We start from the raw sequence: 24,829 nt of genomic DNA, 5'->3' as shown, positions 1-24,829 counted from the left end.
TGGCTATCGCAATTGTCTATCATTTCTACGTCCCCGTTCACTTACAGTGCACGAACGCCCGCATTGTTAATTCTGAAGGCCCCTGGCAGATATTTAGGGAAAGTAAATTAAAAAAATATTTTATCTTTAATTATGGTCATGATTTCTGGTTATGTTAGGCCAGCAGAGAAGGCCTTGCTGGCCCTGACGGCCCACCACTGGTAAACACGTACTACTGGCTAATCGCACCACGAGCTAGGCAAACATAGTTGTACACATTGGCTCCAATGACACAAGGATGAGACAGTCAGAGATTACAAAGAGGAACCTAGCTCGAACTTGTAATCTCGCTAGAAAGATGTCCATGCATCGAGTACTTGTATCTGGCCCCCTGCCCGCGAGAGGCAATGATGAGAGGTACAGCAGATTAGTCTCGCTTAACAAGTGGCTGGCATCCGGTCAAGCCTCTCCGCCATAGAAATCTACGCGGGGTTCGTATTTGGATGGAGTATTCTGTCAGGAAGTGGTGGTGACGAACCCCAAGATGCAGAGATGGCAGGCTGGATGCAAGGAAACATGGTTTAATGTCCAAAAGAAAACGCAGGAAAACAGGAATCAGGAACAAGCAAACAGGAAAACTGGAAACAGCTAACAGCTAACAGGATACAGCTAGCAGGAAACCAAGAAACAAAGAGCTAGGAGACAACAAACTGCAAATAGATATCAGGAACCAGCAAACAGGAACAGCTCACAGCAAACAGGTAGTAGCTTACAATACTCCAGCCCTGACTGGAGGGCGAAGTAGTATAAATAGCAGCCGGCTGATTGACACCAGGTGTGGCCAGGTGTCAAACAGCCGCAGCTGAGGGGAAACAGCGTTCAGGGAGACAAGCAGGAAACTGAACAAAAATAAAAGCGCTGACAGGAAATAAAACACACAGAGGAAAAACCAAAACATAACCAAACTGTCAGTGACAAGCCTGACAACTATGAGGTCTGTCACACAGCTACCTCTTTACCTGGCTGTTATCTACCGCCCCCCTGGGCCCTATTCGAACTTTATCAATGAATTTTCAGAGTTTATCGCTGATCTAGAGATGCACGCAGATAATATAATTATAATGAGAATTTTAATATCCATATGAATACCCCATCAGACCCAGACTATAATTGATAGCTTACACAAATAATAAATGAACCCATGCATTGCAATGGTAATATGATAGATCGAGTCCTCGTCTGGGGTGTCACCACCTCCAAAGTTATGATACTCCCGTACACTAAAGTAATATCCGATCATTACCTTATAAAATTCCAAGTTCTGACTCATTGTCAACAAGCTAAAAATAACCGCTGCTTTAGCAGCTACAAAATAATGTTGTCACAACTATGACTCTTGCTGGCCTACTGCCTTCGGTAATGGCGCCATTCCCAAATTATGTGGGCTCTATCGATAACCTCACTAACAGCTTTAACGAGGCTCTGCACGACGACATTGATAGTATAGCACCGCTAAAGCTAAAAAAGGCCCCTAAAAGGCATACCCCCTGGTTTACAGAAGAAACTAGAGCTCTTAAAATATAATGTAGAAAGCTGGAACGCAAATAGTATGCGACTAAACTTGAGGTTTTCCATCAAGCATGGAGTGAAAGCTTAATGACTTATAAACGCATGCTTACCTTAGCCAAAACTAATTACTACTCCATTCTCATCCACCTCAATAAAAACAATCCTAAATATGTGTTCAGTACAGTAGCATCGCTAACCCAACAAGGGACTCCTCTCAGTAGCTCCACCCACTTGGCTGAATGACTTTATGAATTTCTTTGTTAAGAAAATGTAACTCATTAGAAAGGAGATTAAAGACAATGCGTTCCAGCTACAACTGGGTTCTAATAACACAGATACGAATGTATGTACGACGGATATTGTCCTCCACAATAATCTCTCTCTTTTTGATGAAATAACATTAGGAACTCCTGCAACATGTAAATGGGACAAAACAAACAACATGTTTACTTGACTCACTTTCTGGGAAACTTATCAAGGAGCTGTTTGTAATATTAGGACCATCACTGCTAAATATTATTACATTTTCACTTTCCTCTGACACTGTTCCCCTATCATTCAAAAAAGCGGTTATTCATCCTCTATTTGGCGTGGCGAAGTTGGTAGAGTGGCCGTGCCAGCAATCGGAGGGTTGCTGGTTACTGGGGTTAAATCCCCACCTTCTACCATCCTAGTCAAGTCTGTTGTGTCCTTGGGCAAGACACTTCACCCTTGCTCCTGATGGGTGCTGGTTAGCGCCTTGCATGGCAGCTCCCGCCATCAGTGTGTGAATGTGTGTGTGAATGGGTGAATGTGGAAATACTGTCAAAGCGCTTTGAGTACCTTGAAGGTAGAAAAGCGCTATACAAGTATAACCCATTTATCATTTATTTACTCAAAAGACCTAACCTCGATCCTGACCTCATGGTAAACTTCCGGCCGGTGTCCCACCTTTCCTTTATCTCGAAAATCCTCGAAAAAATTGTTGCACAGCAGCTAAATGAACACGTAGCGTCTAGCAATCCCTGTGAATCCTTACAGTCCAGTTTCAGGGCAAATCACTCTACGAAGACAGCCCTCGCAAAAATGACTAACTTGGTAATAATTGCTAACTATGGATGCTGATGCGTCATCTATGTTGCTGCTTTTTGATTTTAGCGCTGCTTTCAATACCGTCGATCATAACACTTTATTAGAACGTATCAAAACACGTTGGTATGTCAGACTTAGCCTTTTTGTGGTTTAACTCCCTTCTTATTGACAGTATGCAGTGCGTCTCCCATGACAATATTACCTCGGACTATGTTAAAGTAACGTGCAGAGTTCCACAGGGTTCGGTTCTTGGCCCTGCACTCTTCAGCATCTACATGCTGCCGCTTGGTGACATCATACGCAAATACAGTTTTAGCTTTCACTGTTATGCTGATGACACCCAACTCTACATGCCCCTAAAGCTGACCAACACGGCAGATTGTAGTCACCTGGAGGCGTGTCTTAATCAAATTAAACAATGGATGTATGCTAACTTTTTGCAACTCAACGCTAAGAAAACGGAAATACTGATTATCGGTCCTGCTAGACAACGGCAACTATTTAATAAAACCACCTTAACATTTGACAACCAAACAATTACACAAAGCGATCGGTATTATCTTTGACCCAACTCTCTCATTTGAGTCACACATTAAGAGTGTTACTAAAACAGCCTTCTTTCATCTCCGTAATATCACTAACAATCGTTCCATTTTGTCCACCACTGACGCTGAGATCATTATTCATGCGTTTGTTACGTCTCGTCTTGATTACTGTAACGTATTATTTTTGGGTCTCCCTAAGTCTAGCATTAAAAGATTACAGTTGGTACAAAATTAACAGGAGATTAGCAAGTAGATTAATAAGAGTCTACAGCGTGGATAATATAATTTAACAACTGTTGGTGTGTCAGCATTGTCACAGTCAGTACACAACACGTAAGAGGAGGGAGGATCGATCCAGAAATTGGGGGCGTCGACACGAAGGATAGTATCAGTATATGATTGATACTAGAGTAAGATTGATATTTTATTTTTTCAAAATATTTTCAATAATTCCCTGTACACAGAAAGACTTTGGGGAAAAAATAATTTCAATGAGTAGTAGATTGTAGTTTTTGCTTTTGTTTACTTTTTGTGTACTATTAACTTTGTTTTGCTCAAACAATTGCATGTAATAAAAAAAACAATTAAGAACTAGTATAAATATTGTGCTGTATTGTTAAACTGTCAACAGCACTCAACATACATAAATTGAACAATTTACAAATTATACATGTGATTGGTATCGATATCTGCCGATCTCACTCATGGCTAATTGTATTGGAATCAGCAGCGTGAAAGTTTATTGTAGATCCTAAATAAGGCTTCTCACCTTGACAGAAGAAGAACCAGGACGTATTCTGACAAGTTGGAACACTTTGACAGCCAATTTATCAATCAATCAATCAATCAATGTTTATTTATATAGCCCTAAATCACAAGTGTCTCAAAGGGCTGCACAAGCCACAACGACATCCTCGGTACAAAGCCCACATAAGGGCAAGGAAAAATTCACCCCAGTGGGACGTCGATGTGAATGACTATGAGAAACCTTGGAGAGGACCGCATATGTGGGTAACCCCCCCCCTCTAGGGGAGACCGAATGCAATGGGTGTCGAGTGGGTCTGACATAATATTGTGAGAGTCCAGTCCATAGTGGATCCAACATAATAGTAAGAGTCCAGTCCATAGTGGGGCCAGCAGGACACCATACCGAGCGGAGATGGGTCAGCAGCGCAGAGATGTTCCCAGCCGATGCACAGGCGAGCGGTCCACCCCGGGTCCCGACTCTGGACAGCCAGCACTTCATCCATGGCCACCGGACCTGTGCCCCCCCCCCCCCCTCCACAAGGAAGAGGGGAGCAGAGGAGAAAAGAAAAGAAACGGCAGATCAACTGGTCTAAAAGGGGGGTCTATTTAAAGGCTAGAGTATACAAATGAGTTTTAAGATGGGACTTAAATGCTTCTACTGAGGTAGCATCTCTAATTGTTACCGGGAGGGCATTCCATAGTACTGGAGCCCGAATAGAAAACGCTCTATAGCCCGCAGACTTTTTTTGGGCTCTGGGAATCACTAATAAGCCGGAGTTCTTTGAACGCAGATTTCTTGCCGGGACATATGGTACAATACAATCGACAAGATAGGACGGAGATAGACCGTGTAGTATTTTATACGTAAGTAGTAAAACCTTAAAGTCACATCTTAAGTGCACAGGAAGCCAGTGCAGGTGAGCCAGTATAGGCATAATATGATCAAACTTTCTTGTTCTTGTCAAAAGTCTAGCAGCCGCATTTTGTACCAATTGTAATCTTTTAATGCTAGACATAGGGAGACCCGAAAATAATACGTTACAGTAGTTGAGACGAGATGTAACGAACGCATGAATAATGATCTCAGCGTCGCTAGTGGATAAAATAGAACGAATTTTAGCGATATTACGGAGATGAAAGAAGGTCATTTTAGTAACACTCTTAATGTGTGATTCAAACGAGAGAGTTGGGTCGAAGATAATACCCAGATTCTTTACTGATTCGCCTTGTGTAATTGTTTGGTTGTCAAATGTTAAGGTGGTATTATTAAATAAATGTCGGTGTTTAGCAGGACCGATAATCAGCATTTCCGTTTTCTTGGCGTTGAGTTGCAAGAAGTTAGCGGACATCCATTGTTTAATTTCATTAAGACACGCCTTCAGCTGACTACAATCCGGCGTGTTGGTCAGCTTTAGGGGCATGTAGAGTTGGGTGTCATCAGCATAACAATGAAAGCTAACACCGTATTTGCGTATGATGTCGCCTAGCGGCAGCATGTACATACTAACAAGTGCAGGGCCAAGAACCGAACCCTGAGGAACTCCGCACGTTACCTTAACATAGTCCGAGGTCACATTATTATGGGAGACGCACTGCATCCTGTCAGTAAGATAAGAGTTAAACCATGACAAAGCTAAGTCTGACAATTTAGACCTGGAAATGATAAGAGTTAAAAGATAAGAGTTAAACCACGACAAAGCTAAGTCTGACAATTTAGACCTGGAAATGAAATGAACGACATGAAAAGACGCTTGGTTTCACACCCCTATTCTTTGCAAGGATTAGGAGTAATTTTGCATCTGATATGGGAATATAACAATATTCAGTTGGCATCCTAATGACAGCAGACACTATACAGTAAGTGATGTTTTATCTTGTTTGTTGGCTCTCATGAAGTCTGCAGTGAGTAATAATGAGTGATGTTGGAAAAAAAGAAAACGTTGTGATGTGTTTTTTAAAATAATGCGCCGAGTCTGCTCAAAATTATCAAAATATGTAAATATTAAATATTATTATTAATGTGCCTGTTACTAAATTACATATATTTGCAGTCTTTATTTTAAACCTTAAAGGGAAACTGCATTTTAATTTTTAAATGTTGCCTATCATTCACAATCATTATGAAAAACATGAGGATCGATTTTTTTTAATGCATTCTGAATATTAAATAAATTAAATCAAAAGTCTGCTTACAATGGAGCCTATGGGAGCCATTAAATTATGCCCATCCAGACACTGAAAAAGCATCCAAACATCTTCGTTAAGGTTTCATATACATGATGAAAGTATATATGTAATGTAATAACAGCCACATTTATAATAACATTTAATATTTATGTATTTTGATCATTTTAAACATACACGGCACATTAATTCTAAAAACTCATCACAATATCTGCTTTCTTTTTCTTCATCACTGATTAATACTCACTGCAGACTTTATGAGAGCCAACTAAAATAATACAACATCTCTTACTGTGCAATGTCTGCTGTCTTTGGGATGCTGACTGGTAGGATGTTTATATATTCCCATTCAGATGAAAAATGTCTCATAATTCTCGTGTAGAAGACAAGTGCTTTTCGTGTCGTTCTCGCCAGTGCCAGGTCCTAACTGGCTGTCAAAGTGTCCCAACTTTGTCTGCTTTAGCGCTTATAATAACAATATCACTAATACTTGGTTTATATTCAAGTCACGACATGTAAATGGAGTATTGTTGGCGGTTTTTCAATGTTTTTTTTATTGGGTTTCATGGGCGGAATAGAAGACCTCTCATTGACTCCGCTGTAAATGTTATTCATGATGATAAGAAAGTTTGCCGCTGCAATACTAACTAACTACCTCAGTTTTATCTTAAGTTCCGTCTGAGTTTCTTCTGAAGGGCGAATGCAGAGCACATTGCTTTATCATCACACTGGCGTGTGACGTGATAACTGCCTGTGCAAACAGCGCCACCTTCCAGTGGTCAAAACAAACACTGTGATAAATCTTCATTTATATATAGTAACCCAATAATTGTTTTTATTAACCACGTGCGTCAACGTTAAAATACCTTATATATATATATATATATATATATATATATATATATATATATATATATATATATATATATATATATATATATATATATATATATATATCAGTGACGTGCAGTCAGGGGAGGCAGGTGAGGCGGGGCCTCACATGCCATCATGGAAAGAAAAAAAAAGTAAAAAGAAAAAAAAAATTTTAAATTGTTATATGTATCCAGTGATTATACTATAAAGTTATTTTCCATTTAACTTCACCAGTTTTAGATTATTTTAATTCAAAATCGCTGAATTTTCACATTTGCCGTTCAAATACTGAGAAGAAACTTGCGGTGAGTCAGCAGCCAGTTGAGCCTCGCCATGGATTGCGCAATGACTCGGCTAACTGCTGGCCTGCTGTGCAGTGAGACCGTATTGCTATATGAATTATATTATACATTTCCATAGTTTAGTTAGCTGAGGTTTATAATGTACAGTGTATTTTGTCAACAACTGTATGTGTGTAACGTATTTCTTGTGCTGAGCAATCATAAAACGGCTGCAACAGACGCACTGGGTGAGGCTCGCAGTAATCCCGCCTCATCGTGGTAGAGGGCGCTAGTGATCCCAGAGATCATTCATGCGACTACTCGGCTGCAGAAGAAGTGACAACAAGCAGCAACAGTTAGCAGCGATCGTTTATTTTTTCCTCTCGCCTGGACTTTTAACATGGAGGATTACATATCTAAAATAAAACAGTTTTCTAAACTGGACTTTCAATCGAAGCAGGAGGTAATAATTAAAGGAAGATCTCCATCGAGACAGAGAGACTTTTAAAACTGAAGAAAGATAAGGAAGACTTCTATAAACAAGTTATCGATGCTTTTGTTCAAAAGGAGCGGCGCATAGACTTCATTTATAAGTAAAGGTAAGACCATAATAACTTTTTTTTTATTAAATGTGCTTTTTTGTGTGCTACAGTTTGTATGTGTAAAGTTAAAGTTAAGTTAAAGTACCAATGATTGTCTCACACACACACTAGGTGTGGTGAAATTTGTCCTCTGCATTTGACTCATCCCCTTGCTCACCCTCTGGGAGGTGAGGGGAGCAGTGGGCAGCAGCGGCGCCGCACCCGGGAATCATTTTTGGTGATTTAACCCCCAATTCCAACCCTTGATGCTGAGTGCCAAGCAGGGAAGAATGCTGGTATGAGCTTTTAAACATAACCCGTTAACTGCTGCCAATCAAATGGTGAATAAGATAATCTTTAGGGTTCATATGTTTGTAAATCTGATTGTGATGAAGTCAGTGCCTCACCAGCCATGAACCTCACCGCACGTCACTGATATATATATATATATATATATATATATATATATATATATATATATATATATATATGTGTGTGTGTGTGTGTGTGTGTGTGTGTGTGTATTCGTTAGGTCAGGAAAAAACACGGAGGCTATGAGTTTATATATATATATGTATATATATATATATATATATATATATATATATATATATATATATTTATTATATTTAAATTATGCATTATGTTAAGTTGTTTCTGTGTTAGGGTTTTTTAATCAGCTGACACCGATTTGTATTGTTTGGTTTATTTGTTTTAGTCATGCTTAAAAAGTTACATAAAGGAACATCACATGGTTACATTTACAAAATTCAACACTTCTTAATAGTAGTCCTGTCGGAAGAAGCAGAGTTTATTTAATCTTACCCCAATAACATACATTAGCATACTTGCGTATATCAAGCATAGGCAAGGACATGAAAAACAAAACAATTAACATATTTATCATATGGTGTGTAATGGACCATTAACATTGTGATATTATTTGCGGTTATCAAAACATTCTGTTGCAATGATCATTCTGAGCATCATTTCGTGGTCACAAGCATTCGCAGTGGTAAAATATCTTCCACCCATTGACCACCAGACTCCAACATCTTCTTCCATAAATTAGCTTCTCCCATCGTGGAGTCCATCCAAACCACATCAATTCCATAACTCTTCCCTGCACAGAAAACAACACAAAAACAACACAACTTATTTATGTACTGTAACTGTGTTTATGATCAGTGACGTGTGGTGAAATTAGGAACTGATGCCATTTTATGTTATTTTAAACTTTACATTCAAATGTTCTAATCCTGTGTTTCTTAACCATTTTGTTGGGCCGCCAGCACACCCTAGGGCCCCCCAAAAATATCTGTTTTTCAGCTTTGGTACCGATGGGCTGCAGTGGTTCTTAGTTGCAATACACTTTTCCACCACTTGTGGCGGTAATGGCAATATCAAACAAACAGAATAAGTGTGGAACTAAAGTTAAAGTTAAAGTACCAATGATTGTCACACACACACACTAGGTGTGGTGAAATTAGCCTCTGCATTTGACCCATCACCCTTGATCACCTGGAAGGTGAGGGGAGTAGTGAGCAGCAGCGGTGACTGCGCCCGGGAATCATTTTGGTGATTAACCCCCAATTCCAACCATAAAGAAGTTTAAGTGCAACAATTATGGCTAAAGTGGTGAAGCTGTACTTTCATTTACACTTTTATTTGATTAAAGGTTTATTTAAGAAACATAAGTTATTATTTATAGTTATTAGTTTAGTGAGAATGTATTTATTTTAGCACGGCGTAATTGTATGTACATTTATTTTGTATTTGTTTATGAATCCCTTCACTTGCATTATATTTGATTATATTTATTTTTGTAACTAACCCAAACTAAACCTTGATAATAATCTTTGTGATCAAAAAATGGTTTCATATCATTTGACAATGTTGTAAACTGTAAGTAGGTTAGATATAATTATTGAATACAATTAAAATCAAGAATAAGACAGTGTTAACATTGGAGTGGGCACCGGGCCTCTCTGCAGTGGAAAAGTTGGGCACCTAAGTCCAAAAGGTTAAGAACTCCTGCTCTAGTCAGTGTTAATACAGGTCAATTATTAATTATTATTATTATTCATTATCACCTGCATGATCATGTTATCAAACATGTTTTACTCCCATTTATTTACTTTTATAAAGTTCAAAAACATTTAACCTTTATACCGGTATTTCTCCAGGAAAACTTACTTTGTTGTAAAAGTATGTATGAGGAAATGTTCTGTATTTGGACCTATTTGAATTTTAGTTGATGACCCCTGATGTTGAAGCTATATCTGACTAGCAAATGTGCTGCTGCTTGCTGTCTGAATAGATGCTGTCAAGTTTAATCATTATTTATCTTAAAGAAAATGTCCATAGTAAATGTACAGAGTGTGTTTCATTATACTGTACATTCATTTGTATTTTTTTTAATTATATATATATATATTTTAATTTGTAGATCCTGCAATTTGGTGCCCCCTCCAACAGATGGCGCCCCAGTCTAGTCCCATTTCCTGTCGGCAATGCTGGCTTTGACTCTTACTTATAAGTGTGCCAGATTGCCACTGAATGTAGCAATAATTTAACTGTACAAACATTGACACCACTTTGAGGATTAAACTCTATACAAAATAACATATTAAAGATGCATGATACCACAGTGACTACAATAAAGCATTCTGGGAAATGCCTCCTCCCCGAACTTGCCAATTCTGTCTGTGTGCACATAAGTTAGCTTTTTGCCAATATTTTATAAAGATACAAGGAGACGATGATTGATCAACAATGAAACTAAAATGCGCAACCACTCACAAGCAGCACCTATTGCTTTTAAAATCTTTAAAACTTTTACATCTTCAAAGAAACAGCAAACAAAAAGAAACTGCTGGCCTTTAACACAAACTGAGTTGGACATTTTTATGTTTTTATTATTGTTTTCAATGGATATTCCTTATTTTATTTCAATTTTATTGATTGGTTCGTTTTTCTGTGTAAAAAAAAAAAGTACAGTGTTCTGTACTTTTGCGATTTTTATTTATTTCTTTTAGCTTTCTTTTTTAATTTGTACAGGACTTTGGGGCAATAGTGCCTCTTTTAAAATTGTGCAATACAATTATTTGATTCCAAATTACCATTCCAATTCTTTTAGAAGGCAGGGTCAAAAATGTACTACTCTCGTGGGGCATTTGCAAGCAGTATATAAACATCAATCCTTTGAACTCGAATATAAACATTATGACATTTATTTCCACAGGAGTACACTTTCACAAAAGTTTCACTTTATTTGTGAAAATCTGATTAAAAAAACATTTAGACATATCCTGTTGTTCATGTGTTAGAGATAGAGATGTTCCGATCAGGGTTTCATACTGCAGATTCTGATCACCTGTAAGTGAAAATAGCCCCGATAACGAATTTAAAAAAATTAATTATTCACAGTATTATTAACAGTGTAACAATGTCAACACCATATTTAAATTAGCCCCTTATTGCTTTTATTACATACAATTGTTTGATCAAAATGATTCCAGTTCCGTTCGGACATGTTGGATTGTGAATTTGTAAACGGGAGATTTTGTGTGACGCCCCCGACCAAGATGGCGCCAGTATGTGCTTTGGCCTGCCGTCTCTCGCTGTCAGCTCTGTTCGTTTTTGTGTTGTTTGCGTCTATTTTCGTCTCTGTCAACTCACTGCTTGTGTATGACCGCCAAACACTGTTGGATCTTTGCCCCTCTCCCACTGATATGATCAACTTTGACGTTGGTTTTTCGACGTCCCAGTCAGCTTTTTCACCTGGCCGGATTCCTGCCTTCCTTTCTCGCCCCCTGGCTCCTCTCCCCCGGCGGAAGCGTCTCCGGCGCCGCGGTAAACGTGGCGGCCAGCTGGTGAAAGTTAGGGCACTCCTGGCCCGGCTTCCCGTGGCGTCCCGAAGGAGGAATTGTGCGGTATCCGGCCTCCTCCTGCACCCACGCTCGCTCGATCCCATCGGCTCCTGGCTGGTTCCTATCGTTGGTTTGGAGGAAGAGGCTTGCCGCCGTCGCTCCTGCTGTCCCCGCCCCCGGAGGCGCGGGGTGGATTCCCGCCACCTGCGGCCCTGGACGTGCTGGCCCCCGCCAGGTTCGGTCTTGTGAACGCAAGATCTTTGACAAACAAAACGTTTATCCTGAAGGATTTATTCACTTCCCGCGGACTGGACTTCCTCTGTGTGACGGAGACATGGCTGAGAGCCGGTGAGTCCGCCCCTCTTAATGAACTTCTGCCTCCGGAGTGTTCCTACTTTAATTCCCCATGGCCGTCCGGTCGAAAAGGAGGAAGATTAGCAGTCGTTTTTAAAAATGACTTTAAATGCCGTCAGATCCGCCTACAATCCTCCTTTTCAAGCTTCGAACTGTGCATGTTTGAACTGGGTCTTTCTGATGTCGTCCTGTGTGCCGTCATCTATCGACCACCCAAGTACCACAAAGACTTTACAACTGACTTTTCTGAATTTCTGGCTGAAATCCTGCCCAAATATGATCGTGTCCTTATTGTGGGTGATTTTAATATTCACACCTGCTGTCCAGACGAGCCGCTTTCCAGGAGCTTCCTGAATATAATCGACTCATTTAACTTTGTACAGTCTGTGTGTGGTTCTACACATGAACGCGGGCATACACTCGATTTAGTGCTCTCGTATGGTTTGTGTGTTTTTAATTTGGACATTTGCGACGCTGTGTTCTCTGATCACATGCCGATCTTGTTTGATATTCCCATGCAGTGTCCAGTTAAATTGTGCGCACCGCCCCAACGCTCTCGCATGTTTAATTCTTCGTCTCCTGCTCGGTTCACCTCTATTTTTTTCGACTCTTTGTGATGATAATTCTGCAGCCTCTGTATGTCTGAATACTGAAGAGTTGGTTTCTGGGTTCAACTCTATTTGTTTACAAACACTGGACACGATCGCGCCTTTCAAATGCCGCCGCGCTAAAGCCACGCCTCAGCCCTGGTTGAATGACGTCACTCGGGCTGCCAGGCGCGTATGTAGAAGAGCAGAGAGAAAATGGAAAAAAGACAGGCTGCATGTGTCCTTTGCCATTTTTAAAGAAAGCCTGTTTTCCTTTCAGATGACTGTAAAAGCAGAAATGAATATATATCTATCTCAGATTATATCTTCTAACTGTAACAACCCCAGAGTTCTGTTTAAAACTATTAACACTGTCATTGATGCTCCCAAATCTGTTGGTTTTGATGCTTCTTTTGAATTCTGTGAAAATTGTCTCCATTTTTTCACTGACAAAATTGTGTCAACTAGAGCCAGTCTATCTCAGCCTTCATATGACCCTTCTGTTCCTCTGCATTTCTCTTCTGTTTTCCATCAGTTTGAGCCGGTGTCCTTTTCTTTTTTAAGTGACACAGTTAGTCATATGAAGCCCTCTGGTTCTCCTGCAGATGCCCTCCCACCTCGCCTGTTTAAGGAGGTACTTGCTACTATTGGATCAAGTGTCCTTAACATTATCAATAGTAGCCTCTCTTCTGGAATAGTTCCAGTAGAGTTTAAACATGCAGTGGTACGACCTCTACTTAAAAAACCCAGCCTCGACCCCTCTCTCCTCTCTAACCTCAGACCTATCTCTAATCTTCCATACATTTCCAAAATATTAGAGAAGGTTGTCTACAGTCAGTTGTTGCCCTTCTTAGAGGATAATGGTATCACTGAGCTGTTCCAGTCCGGTTTTAAAGCCCTCCACAGCACAGAGTCAGCGCTTCTAAAAGTTTTTAACGATATCCTCCTGTCCACTGATTCTGGTAAATATGTTGTCCTGGTGCTTTTAGATCTGTCTGCTGCGTTCGACACCGTCGACCACGCCACCTTAATCACTCGTCTTGAGAACTGTGTGGGCATTAAGGGCGCCACCCTCAACTGGTTCCGGTCGTACCTAACCGACAGGAGTTTTTGTGTAAAAGTAGACAGTTTTATGTCGTCCACAGCTCCTTTACCACATGGGGTCCCCCAGGGCTCAATCCTTGCCCCAATTTTATTTGCGCTTTACCTTCTCCCCCTTGGTTCTATTTTTAGGAAGTACAGTATTGCATTTCATTTTTACGCCGATGATTGCCAGATTTATTTTCCCATGGCACAAAATAACACGGTTCAACATCTTATTGACTGCCTGCACGACATCAAAGTCTGGCTTTCAGCTAACTTCCTGAGCCTAAATGAAGGTAAAACAGAAGTTATGTTGTTCGGTCCAAGTCGCTCTCCCTCCCCCAACGTTGACCTCGGCACTCTGACCCCGTATCTCAGCGACTGTGTCACAAACCTGGGGGTAAAGTTTGACTCAGATTTTAAATTCGAAAAACAGCAGCGTCGTTCAAAAAAGCTTTTATCAATTACGCCAAATAGCGAAAGTGAAACCGCTTCTATCAAGTCATGATCTTGAGAAATTAATCCACGCCTTTATCTCGACTCGTCTTGATTACTGTAATGCCCTGTATGTAGGCATTAGCCAGGCCTCCCTTGCCCGCCTGCAGCTCGTGCAGAACTCTGCTGCTCGTCTGCTAACACAGACCTGCAGACGTGAGCACATCACCCCTATTTTAGCGTCCCTTCACTGGCTCCCTATGCGTTACCGAATACATTTTAAACTCCTTTTATTTGTTTTTAAATGTCTAAACAACCTCGCGCCAACCTATCTCTCCGACCTCCTTCAGCCTTACTGCCCCACCCGATCCTTAAGATCAGCCGATCAGCTGCTGTTGACGGTCCCTGACACAAGGCTGAAGCTTAGAGGTGACAGAGCTTTCGCCGTTGCTGCTCCCAAGCTCTGGAACGACCTACCCCTGAGTGTTAGACAAGCCTCCTCTCTTCCTGTTTTTAAATCTCTCTTAAAAACATACTTTTATTCCATGGCTTTTAACACTGAGTGATATCCATCCTGCAATGGCGCCCCATAATACACCTGCTGTGAACCTGTTTTTATGTTTTTATGTTTTTATTTATTCTATTTTAATTATTTATTTTTTTATCGTGTTCTGTTTGTGTTGTGTTGTGTTTGCTCGGTACTCGTTTTATCTTTTAACCTGTTCATTGTACAGCACTTTGGCTACCCCTGTGGTGGATTTTGAATGTGCTTTATAAATAAAGTTGATTTGATTTGATTTGATTTGATTTTCCCGATGTAACTTTATAAGCAAGTTCGAAATGAACAAACAAAGTCAATAGTACATGGTAACTAAACATAAGCAAAAACTCATATCTATTTTTTACTAAAATACTTAAGTTTTTACTCGCAAAGTTCTCCTTTTAATGCTTCACATGGATCGTGATTCATTCTTCATCTAAAGTCTAAAGTCGTCATCACAGTGAGAGCCGACATTGTACAGTAAGCGATCGTTTTATGAAGTTTGTAGTTTGTTTTTTTGATTAGCACTTAACCGTAGTGCTACATGATGATTAGTGTTTCACTATAGCTAGATCTGTTTAGCACACAGCTTCTAAAACTTGTAGCTCATTCTCCTTATAATCCGGCAAAAATATCAGGTTCTGGATCATAACTTTTCACAAAGTAATTGTTGCTGGCCCTCAGAAAGACTGCATGATTGTAAAAGTACACTGTTAAAAAAAACAGTTACCTATGTCTATTTATAAATTTAAAAAAAAACAGTTAAAATAGCAGCATTGAAAACAAACAAAACACAGAGTGGCGGTGGTGACTTATTTCCGCCCGGAAAAACACGAGTGATGAAGTCACAACTATAAATAATTGTCGGTGACAAATTTTATTTAGTCAATATTGTCGACATATGTAATCGTTGCAGCCAAAGTATATAAGTCAACACAAAATCCGTACTTTGGAGCATTGTTCACGGACACTAACTAGTATTTGGCTTGTTAGCTTCCTGTTTCAGTCGAGCGATTATGATAATGACGGTGAGCTCCGTGACCGATGGACAGTGGTGCGTCCCGACGGGCTGCTCGCCTTTACGGAACCTTACAGTTTGTGGAAGACGTGGCAGAACTTCCAGCAGAGCATCGCATTGCTGGAGAGAGAAAGGTTGACTGCCGCCCAGAAAGTGTGGCCGCCTTTCTAATAATGCGTCCCCAAATGCAAGTCCTCGCATGCAGGAGAATGCTAGAAAAGGTCCGATGCGTTCCAACAGTCAGCCTTCATGCATTGTTGCAGCTCGATGATCTTTGTACAAGTAATGCCATGTGTGTTTGCGAAACGAGCGGGTGAAGTGCCCCGCCTGGCTCGGACTGTGTGGCCACAGTCTTGAGAGAGCGGGATGTGAGGCTTAAGAGAGAGAGGCGAGGTGTGCGGGCGTGTTTAGCGGTTAAAATGCGTGCCTGTCAGCAGGTCTGTTGGTGTCAATGATGTCATATTAATACTTTTTTTTTTCTAATATCGACCGGTAGGGTCCCAAAAATCGACTGGGTTGGCAACCCCTTCCTTAAAACATTCACATTTTGCACAATGAGATGTGCTGTAGCACAAGCATGGGATACAGTGTCCACATTTTTGTCTGTAAAATACATAATTGCAGAGTTTTTTTAAATTTGCATTAAAGGAACCATATGTAATAATTTCATGTCAAGTCAACGCAATAAACGCAACATTATTAATATTTCTACTACGGATAATTTAAACAAAAACTCGTCAAAACAGCCCAATACTTATAATATGGGCTTTTTAAACAGAAGATCATTGTCTCCCAAAACGTTATTAGTTAATGAGGTCATTAGAGACAACAATCTTAACGTCATTGGTCTTAGCGAAACCTGGCTCAAACCAGACGAATTTTTTGCGCTAAATGAGGCATCTCCTCCTAACTATACGAATGCGCATATTGCCCGTCCCCTTAAAAGGGGTGGGGGGGTCGCATTAATATACAATGAAAACTTTAACCTTACCCCTAACCTAAATAATAAATACAAATCGTTTGAGGTGCTTACTATGAGGTCTGTCGCACCGCTGCCTCTCGATATGGCTGTTATCTACCGCCCCCCAGGGCCCTACTCGGACTTTATTAATTAATTCTCAGAGTTTGTTGCTGATCTAGTGACGCACGCAGACAATATAATCATAATGGGGGACTTTAATATCCATATGAATACCCCATCGGACCCTCAGTGCGTGGCGCTCCAGACTATAATTGATAGCTGTGGTCTTACACAAATAATAAATGAACCTACGCATCGCAACGGCAATACGATAGATCTAGTGCTGGTCAGGGGTGTCACCACCTCCAAAGTTATGGTACTCCCGTATACTAAAGTAATGTCCGATCATTGCCTTATAAAATTCGAAGTTCTGACTCATTGTCAACAAACTAATAATAATAATAACTGCTATAGCAGCCGCAACATTAATGCCGCCACAACGATGACTCTTGCTGACCTACTGCCTTCGGTAATGGCACCATTCCCAAATTATGTCGGCTCTATTGATAACCTCACTAACAACTTTGACAATGCCCTGCGCAAAACCATTGATAGTATAGCACCGCTAAAACAAAAAAGGGCCCCTAAAAGGCGCACCCCATGGTTTACAAAGGAAACCAGAGCTCATAAATTATCATGTAGAAAGTTGGAACGCAAATGGCGCGCGACCAAGCTTGAGGTTTTCCATCAAGCATGGAGTGATAGTTTAATATCGTATAAACGCATGCTTACCTTAGCTAAAGCTAAATATTACTCAAATCTCATCCGCCTCAACAAAAACGACCCTAAATTTTTGTTTAGTACAGTAGCATCGCTAACCCAACAAGGGACTCCTCCCAATAGCTCCACCCACTCGGCAGATGACTTTATGAATTTCTTTAATAAGAAAATTGAACTCATTAGAAAGGAGATTAAAGACAACGCATCCCAGCTACAACTGGGTTCTATGAACACAGATACAACTGTATCTACGACGGATACTGCAATACAAAATAGTCTCTCTCTTTTTGATGAAATAACATTAGAGGAACTATTACAGCGTGTAAGTGGGATAAAACAAACAACATGTTTACTTGACCCACTTCCTGGGAAACTTATCAAGGAGCTTTTTGTATTATTAGGTCCATCAGTGCTAAATATTATAAACGTATCACTTTCCTCTGGCACTGTTCCCCTAGCATTCAAGAAAGCGGTTATTCATCCTCTGCTCAAAAGACCTAACCTTGATCCTGACCTCATGGTAAACTACCGACCGGTGTCCCACCTTCCCTTTATTTCGAAAATCCTCGAAAAAATTGTCGCACAGCAGCTAAATGAACACTTAGTGTCTAACACTCTCTGTGAACCTTTTCAATCTGGTTTCAGGGCAAATCACTCTACGGAGACAGCCCTCGCAAAAATGACTAATGATCTACTGCTAACGATGGATTCTGATGCGTCATCTATGTTGCTGCTTCTTGATCTTAGCGCTGCTTTCGATACCGTCGATCATAATATTTTATTAGAGCGTATCAAAACACGTATTGGTATGTCAGACTTAGCTTTGTCGTGGTTTAACTCTTATCTTACTGACAGGATGCAATGCGTCTCCCATAATAATGTGACCTCGGACTATGTTAAGGTAACGTGTGGAGTTCCTCAGGGTTCGGTTCTTGGCCCTGCACTCTTTAGTATTTACATGCTGCCGCTAGGCGACATCATACGCAAATACGGTGTTAGCTTTCATTGTTATGCTGATGACACCCAACTCTACATGCCCCTAAAGCTGACCAACACGCCGGATTGTAGTCAGCTGGAGGCGTGTCTTAATGAAATTAAACAATGGATGTCCGCTAACTTCTTGCAACTCAACGCCAAGAAAACGGAAATGCTGATTATCGGTCCTGCTAAACACCGACATTTATTTAATAATACCACCTTAACATTTGACAACCAAACAATTACACAAGGCGAATCAGTAAAGAATCTGGGTATTATCTTCGACCCAACTCTCTCGTTTGAATCACACATTAAGAGTGTTACTAAAACGGCCTTCTTTCATCTCCGTAATATCGCTAAAATTCGTTCTATTTTATCCACTAGCGACGCTGAGATCATTATTCATGCGTTCGTTACGTCTCGTCTCGACTACTGTAACGTATTATTTTCGGGTCTCCCTATGTCTAGCATTAAAAAATTACAGTTGGTACAAAATGCGGCTGCTAGACTTTTGACAAGAACAAGAAAGTTTGATCATATTACGCCTATACTGGCTCACCTGCACTGGCTTCCTGTGCACTTAAGATGTGACTTTAAGGTTTTACTACTTACGTATAAAATACTACACGGTCTAGCTCCGTCCTATCTTGTCGATTGCATTGTACCATATGTCCCGGCAAGAAATCTGCTTTCAAAGAACTCCGGCTTATTAGTGATTCCCAGAGCCCAAAAAAAGTCTGCGGGCTATAGAGCGTTTTCTATTCGGGCTCCAGTACTATGGAATGCCCTCCCGGTAACAATTAGAGATGCTACCTCAGTAGAAGCATTTAAGTCCCATCTTAAAACTCATTTGTATACTCTAGCCTTTAAATAGCCCCCCTATTAGACCAGTTGATCTGCCGTTTCTTTTCTTTTCTCCTCTGCTCCCCTTTTCCTTGAGGGGGGGGGGGGGGGGGGCACAGGTCCGGTGGCCATGGATGAAGTGCTGGCTGTCCAGAGTCGGGACCCGGTGTGGACCGCTCGCCTGTACATCGGCTGGGAACATCTCTGCGCTGCTGACCCGTCTCCGCTCGGGATGGTGTCCTGCTGGCCCAACTATGGACTGGACTCTTACTATTATGTTGGATCCACTATGGACTGGACTCTCACAATATTATGTCAGACCCACTCGACATCCATTGCTTTCGGTCTCCCCTAGAGGGGGGGGTTTACCCACATATGCGGTCCTCTCCAAGGTTTCTCATAGTCATTCACATCGACGTCCCACTGGGGTGAGTTTTTCCTTGCCCGTATGTGGGCTTTGTACTGAGGATGTCGTTGTGGCTTGTGCAGCCCTTTGAGACACTTGTGATTTATATATATATAAATAAAGATTGATTGATTGATTGATTGATTAATTGGCCCTGATATGTCAAAAGGCATTAATAAACCATGTGCTTTTGATGAAAAATTATACCTGTCTGCAATTATCGCGATTCATTTTGAGTTAAATATGAACAAAATGCGATTAATCGCGATTAAATATTTTAATCGTTTTACAGCCCTAATACATAACATTAAAAGTGGGGTAAACAAGTACCTGTTCCAAGTCCAAGTCTGATACCACCAATGTAGTGAGGGTTTCGCCGGTCGTGATTCCACACTGTAATCTCCACACAGGCTTCCCTGAGGTCATCTGGTCGTAAACCGTCATACGTCATATTGTGGTTAAACATAGGGTTGGCTGTTCTCTTCACCACACGGCTCTTTTGTTGGCTTTTGCCACTTACATCAGGAAGTACAGTGCTGCAGATGCAAAGTTAGAAAAAAAAATTAAGTAACAAGTTTCCAATTTTAACTACAATCAGTCATAAATTGTAAACAAATTCTAAGTAGGCGCCAATGTAGGCACAGTAATGTGTTAGGGGAATATTTTCCAACTTAAAGCAGAGTGGAATGCATAGGGAGTCTCACTCTTGACTGACTTTGTTCTGTTCAAGGACAAAACATAATGAGTACGCTCTTTGCAAATACGCACACATCGGGCCTGATCTACTAAGATCCAAAAACCACGTGCTAAACAGCGTGTACAATCTATAAAATAGCATGTACCTCAGCAACACGCCCAATAGTAGGTGTTTTGCGTGAGGTCTCTTAACATCACACGTGCTAGTCATAATTGGTGCAGACTTCCTTATTTAAATGAGGTTTTTGTGCGTTCTTGCGGCTTTCACCATGGAAACACTCATTTACAGCATGATCTTGTTATCATGCACCTGTGGCATGTTGCTTTGTTTTCAAACAAGCAGGAAACATGTACCACTTTTTATAGGCATTTTAGAAGGATGGATGGATCTTTATTGTCACTGCACAAGTACAACAAAATGTTGTTTTCAACACAAACCCGTTCAAAATTAGACAAACAAACATTGTACGGGGAATGGAACAGGAATGGTGATGGGTCGCCACATGGCGGCCCGTAAAAGGTGGGAACAAGGTTGACGCTGGAGCAGGATGAGTAAAAAAAAGGTCTCTTTTTTCTGGCTTGGCACTTGGTGGAGGCGGTCGCTTTTTACTCCCTCTCTGTCTCTCCCTGCTTGCTCTCTATGTCTTGTCCTGTCTATACTTTTTAGGAGCCTCTTCCTCTGTGCTGTCTTCGAAATCTAAACACCTAACATGGAATTGATAAGCTGGACTCTCAACTCAATTGACAAAATCTTCTCGACGAGGAAAAGAGGTTCTGGGGAGCCTGGCTGCCTTGACGGAACAATTGCTGCGGGGTACGTGAGAGACTCTTGGGAGAATTGGAGAATCATGTGCCTCTCAGTGTGCTTTCCGTCGAGGACGTGGAAGACATCTACCTATTTGGAACCGTGATCGCAGGGCATCTGCTGATTGGGCTGGACATTGCTTTGGTGTATCGTCAAATTTGGAAGACGATGGCAGCCGTTCAAGGAGCCCAAAGGATGCCCGACGCAATGGAAGGCATGAGTCGAGCTGTGGGAACACAGACTGTGGCGATTTCTGAACTGAATAATAAGTTGGATCACATCATTGAGAAGCTTACCGAAATGCAAAAATTGATCTTGAGGGCCAGCATGGACGATTAGCTCAGACAAGCAATATGTCTGCTCGCTTGGAAAACAACAATCCTTATCTACGATTTGACTCCCTCAAATGGCCTTGACGCTGCTCATAACTGAAGAAGGCTGTTCTGAAAACATCCCCCGAGGACACCTCAGTCATAGCCACTCTGACCTCCCTCATTCCTTCAACAACACCTGGGAGTTGAACTTTGCTCGTAATGCCTGCAGAGCGACTCCAGGCCTATAGACACAACAACACTACACCCTGGACAATGGGCATATGCACACACATACCCCCACCCCCACCCCACGCCTTCACCACCGCTTGAATCCCTTAGGGGCGATGGATGGCTAGGCAGCGCTTTAGATAGCAGCAGCCGGCCACCGTAGCCCCCATTCCCTCCCCTCTGTTGCAAGTTTTGTGGATTATATGTAACATGTTTATGTGTGCTTATGGCTATTGAGTTTTTTTTTGCTTGGCCTCAGCCCGGACCCCCTCCCCAGGAGCCCAGTCTGAGACCAATTTTTTTTTTTACTCATCCACCCAGCGTTTACCTTTTTCCCACCTTTCTAAGGGGCGCCGAAGTTGGCTGACCCGTCAGCGGTCCTGTTTTGTCTCCCTGTAATGTATGTCTGCTCTTGAATGGGATTGTGCTGAAAATCTGAAATTCCCCTAGGAGATTAATAAAGTATTTCTGATTCTGATTCTGATTGAGAGGGCCCAGTTTGGAGCGAGAAGAAACTTAATAGCAAAGCACACATACATATTACAACATACCAGTCAAGACTTGCAACAAAGGGTGAGGGGACGGGCATTCGGCTGCCAGCCACTACGCTGATTCGTCCATCATACCACGTGGGGTGAATCGTCAAAGGGGTGGAATGGGGGTTGGGTACATGTGTGCGTGGCGTGTATTTTTCGTGGATGCATGTGTGTGTAAGCCTGCAGCGTGTTTCTGTTCCGTGACCTTGCTGCTGTCGCTAACGCAATAGTACAGCCAGTCAGTCCGAAGTCAACAACAACAGGTGTGTGTCCATGAGAGACACGAAAGGAATTTGTTGTGTCTTCACTGCACTGTGCTCTGGGAGAGTTTCAAAGCCAGGTAAACAATCCAGATTAAGATGTTTGTGTTTGCAAGCGAAAAAAAAATTGCTTTTCACTCTTGTTTATTTCTGGTCCTCAACTTCACCATCAGAGCAACCGGCATACCCAAGATGTCGCCAAAAGTTTGCAATATAGTCCAAATCTCAAAAGTCTGAGTGCCCACAATTTTGTTCACATTCCTCAATCATTTGTAGTAGCATTAGGTTACTTTGAATGGCTGCCAGCATCTTCCAATTTTTTGATTCACCCGAGCAATGCTTACTCCAATCAGTAGATATCCTCTTGTCATAATTCCGAATAGGTAGATATCTTCAACGTCCTCGAATGTGTGTGTGTGTGTGTGTGTCCAAAACACACTTCGGTTTTATTGGACAATGCCCAAACAACTCCACTAGGGAGGGACAGCAAGGAGAACAAAAGAGAACGCGCCAGACTTTGTACGGCACAGTCTTTTCACCAGCGCTGGTATTGCTACTGTTTGTAATTATTCCTTTTGTAGAATAAATTATTGATCTTCAATTCTAGTCTCCTTGCCTTATTCAGACCAGCCATTTGAACAAAATAACCAGGGAGGACATTGCACTTTAAAAGGAAATATTCAAACAAATACATTATCAGAAGGTTGGTATCTGCATACATTGTACAGTACCGTCACCATAGTGTGTATGAGGTGACTTAAAGATGTTTTTTCTTAGTGCTTGAAGTAAGAGAAGCGCTGCGTAGTCTCAGTTTATAAAGACCAGCGCCTCATTTATAAAACTGCATGAATTCGATCCCTAAACATTGCATAATCATTGAATAGCTCAGAATTTACATATGCAAGAACCTATATATAATCAATAAAACTTTGCGGCAAACAGTTTTCTCCTTGAAAGTCTCACCTGCAGTGAACATAACTATTTCCCGAATTGGATCATGCAGGTAATTTTTCGACCTTGAGCAGTAATATACTGATGAGTGAGTTTGCTCTCTGACACAAGTTCTTTCCTTGGCAGAAGCAGGCGCTGCCAGTGTAAATCTGTATGAATATCCTGGGGTGTGAAGATACACTAATTTCACGGAACGATACACATTATTGGGTACACGAGAACGAGACAATATTTTTCCATTAATTTTAAGTAGGGGGTGACGTGTAGGGTGGTAGAGTTGAGACGATTTCAGAATTCCTGACAGCGCCCATATCTATAAGAAAACTACAATGAAAAGGCATATGACTGGATAGGAGACTCTTTTCATTTGGCTGGGTCATAAAACAAGTCTTTGACGTATGCTATAACTTTGCATGCAAGCCCCACTCCTGAGCTTTTAATTCATAAACTTCTATCCATCCATCCAACTTGATTCCACAAATAAAAACAAAAATTAAAAACCACAAAAGTTTGTGGGGTTTTCTGCATCTCTGATATTGCAGCTGGAAGGTATATCACTGATTCGGCTGTATTGTCTTATCTCTGGGCTGCTGCATGGGCGTCTTCCTGCTGGAAAGCAATCCAGTGTGTCCGGAGTACTTTTCTGTTGCATCCTAAGAGTCCATAATTGACAGTTTAGCTGCTTCCGAGCAGAACGCAGATGAATGAGAGTGACCTCTCCCCCACCATGCCCGCCTTTGCGGGCAAGTCACAGGGAACACAATGGCTAAAGGGGTGTTCACACATTGCCGTTTTAGATGGTGGTTCAAATCGGTTCAGCAATCTGCCGTGCCCCGCCAAAGACCAAGCTCAAAATTTGGTCATCCGTCACTGATCTGCCATGAACCCATAACCGCGGAGAACTAACAAAAAAAAATTAATGATGTTCAAATTTATGTGGCGGCCTCTGTGGTTGGACATGGGGTGTGTGCAAAGTGCCTTTCACAGTGTAAAGAACGACAGCCTCCGTATTTGGACCGTAAGATCTGTGATATTACGTTAACACCACCATAATCCGCCTGTCACATTTTCCTCCTGAATCTTCACGATATGAACACGCGAGTACGCGGAGGTGGCAGAGTTAAATACAGATGCATCACAGTCTCATCAGGAGGCACTGCGTGTGGATGATGTGCAGTAAATGGTGGACGACTAGGCCGCCTTTCAGGGAGATCTGTGGTATGTTGTGATTTGATATGTTTTGATGTTTTGATTCACTATACTCTTAAAAAAGCTTGTGCCTTTTGAGCAGCTCATTAACTATTCACACATAAAGATTAGCCGAGAATGCTTATTAATATTCATGCTTAAC

At 41.3% G+C, this 24,829-nt stretch overlaps 1 protein-coding gene across 1 annotated transcript in view; it reads right to left on the bottom strand.

The window, feature by feature from the left end:
- Positions 1-8,596: 8,596 nt before the first annotated feature.
- sytl2a (synaptotagmin-like 2a) overlaps positions 8,597-24,829 on the bottom strand; it is a 37,899-nt gene continuing 21,666 nt past the window's right edge. Inside the window, exons 14-15 of the mRNA XM_072913783.1 lie at positions 20,019-20,224; positions 8,597-8,953 (exon numbers count right to left, since the gene is read on the bottom strand). Coding sequence (XP_072769884.1) covers positions 8,817-8,953; positions 20,019-20,224 — 343 coding nt within the window. The 3' untranslated portion in view covers positions 8,597-8,816. The remainder of the gene's footprint in view (positions 8,954-20,018; positions 20,225-24,829) is intronic.

This window comes from Nerophis lumbriciformis, linkage group LG09 (genome assembly GCF_033978685.3).
Source record: "Nerophis lumbriciformis linkage group LG09, RoL_Nlum_v2.1, whole genome shotgun sequence".
Classification (NCBI taxonomy): Eukaryota; Metazoa; Chordata; class Actinopteri; order Syngnathiformes; family Syngnathidae; genus Nerophis; species Nerophis lumbriciformis.
This window is presented reverse-complemented; position numbering and strand designations above follow the sequence as displayed.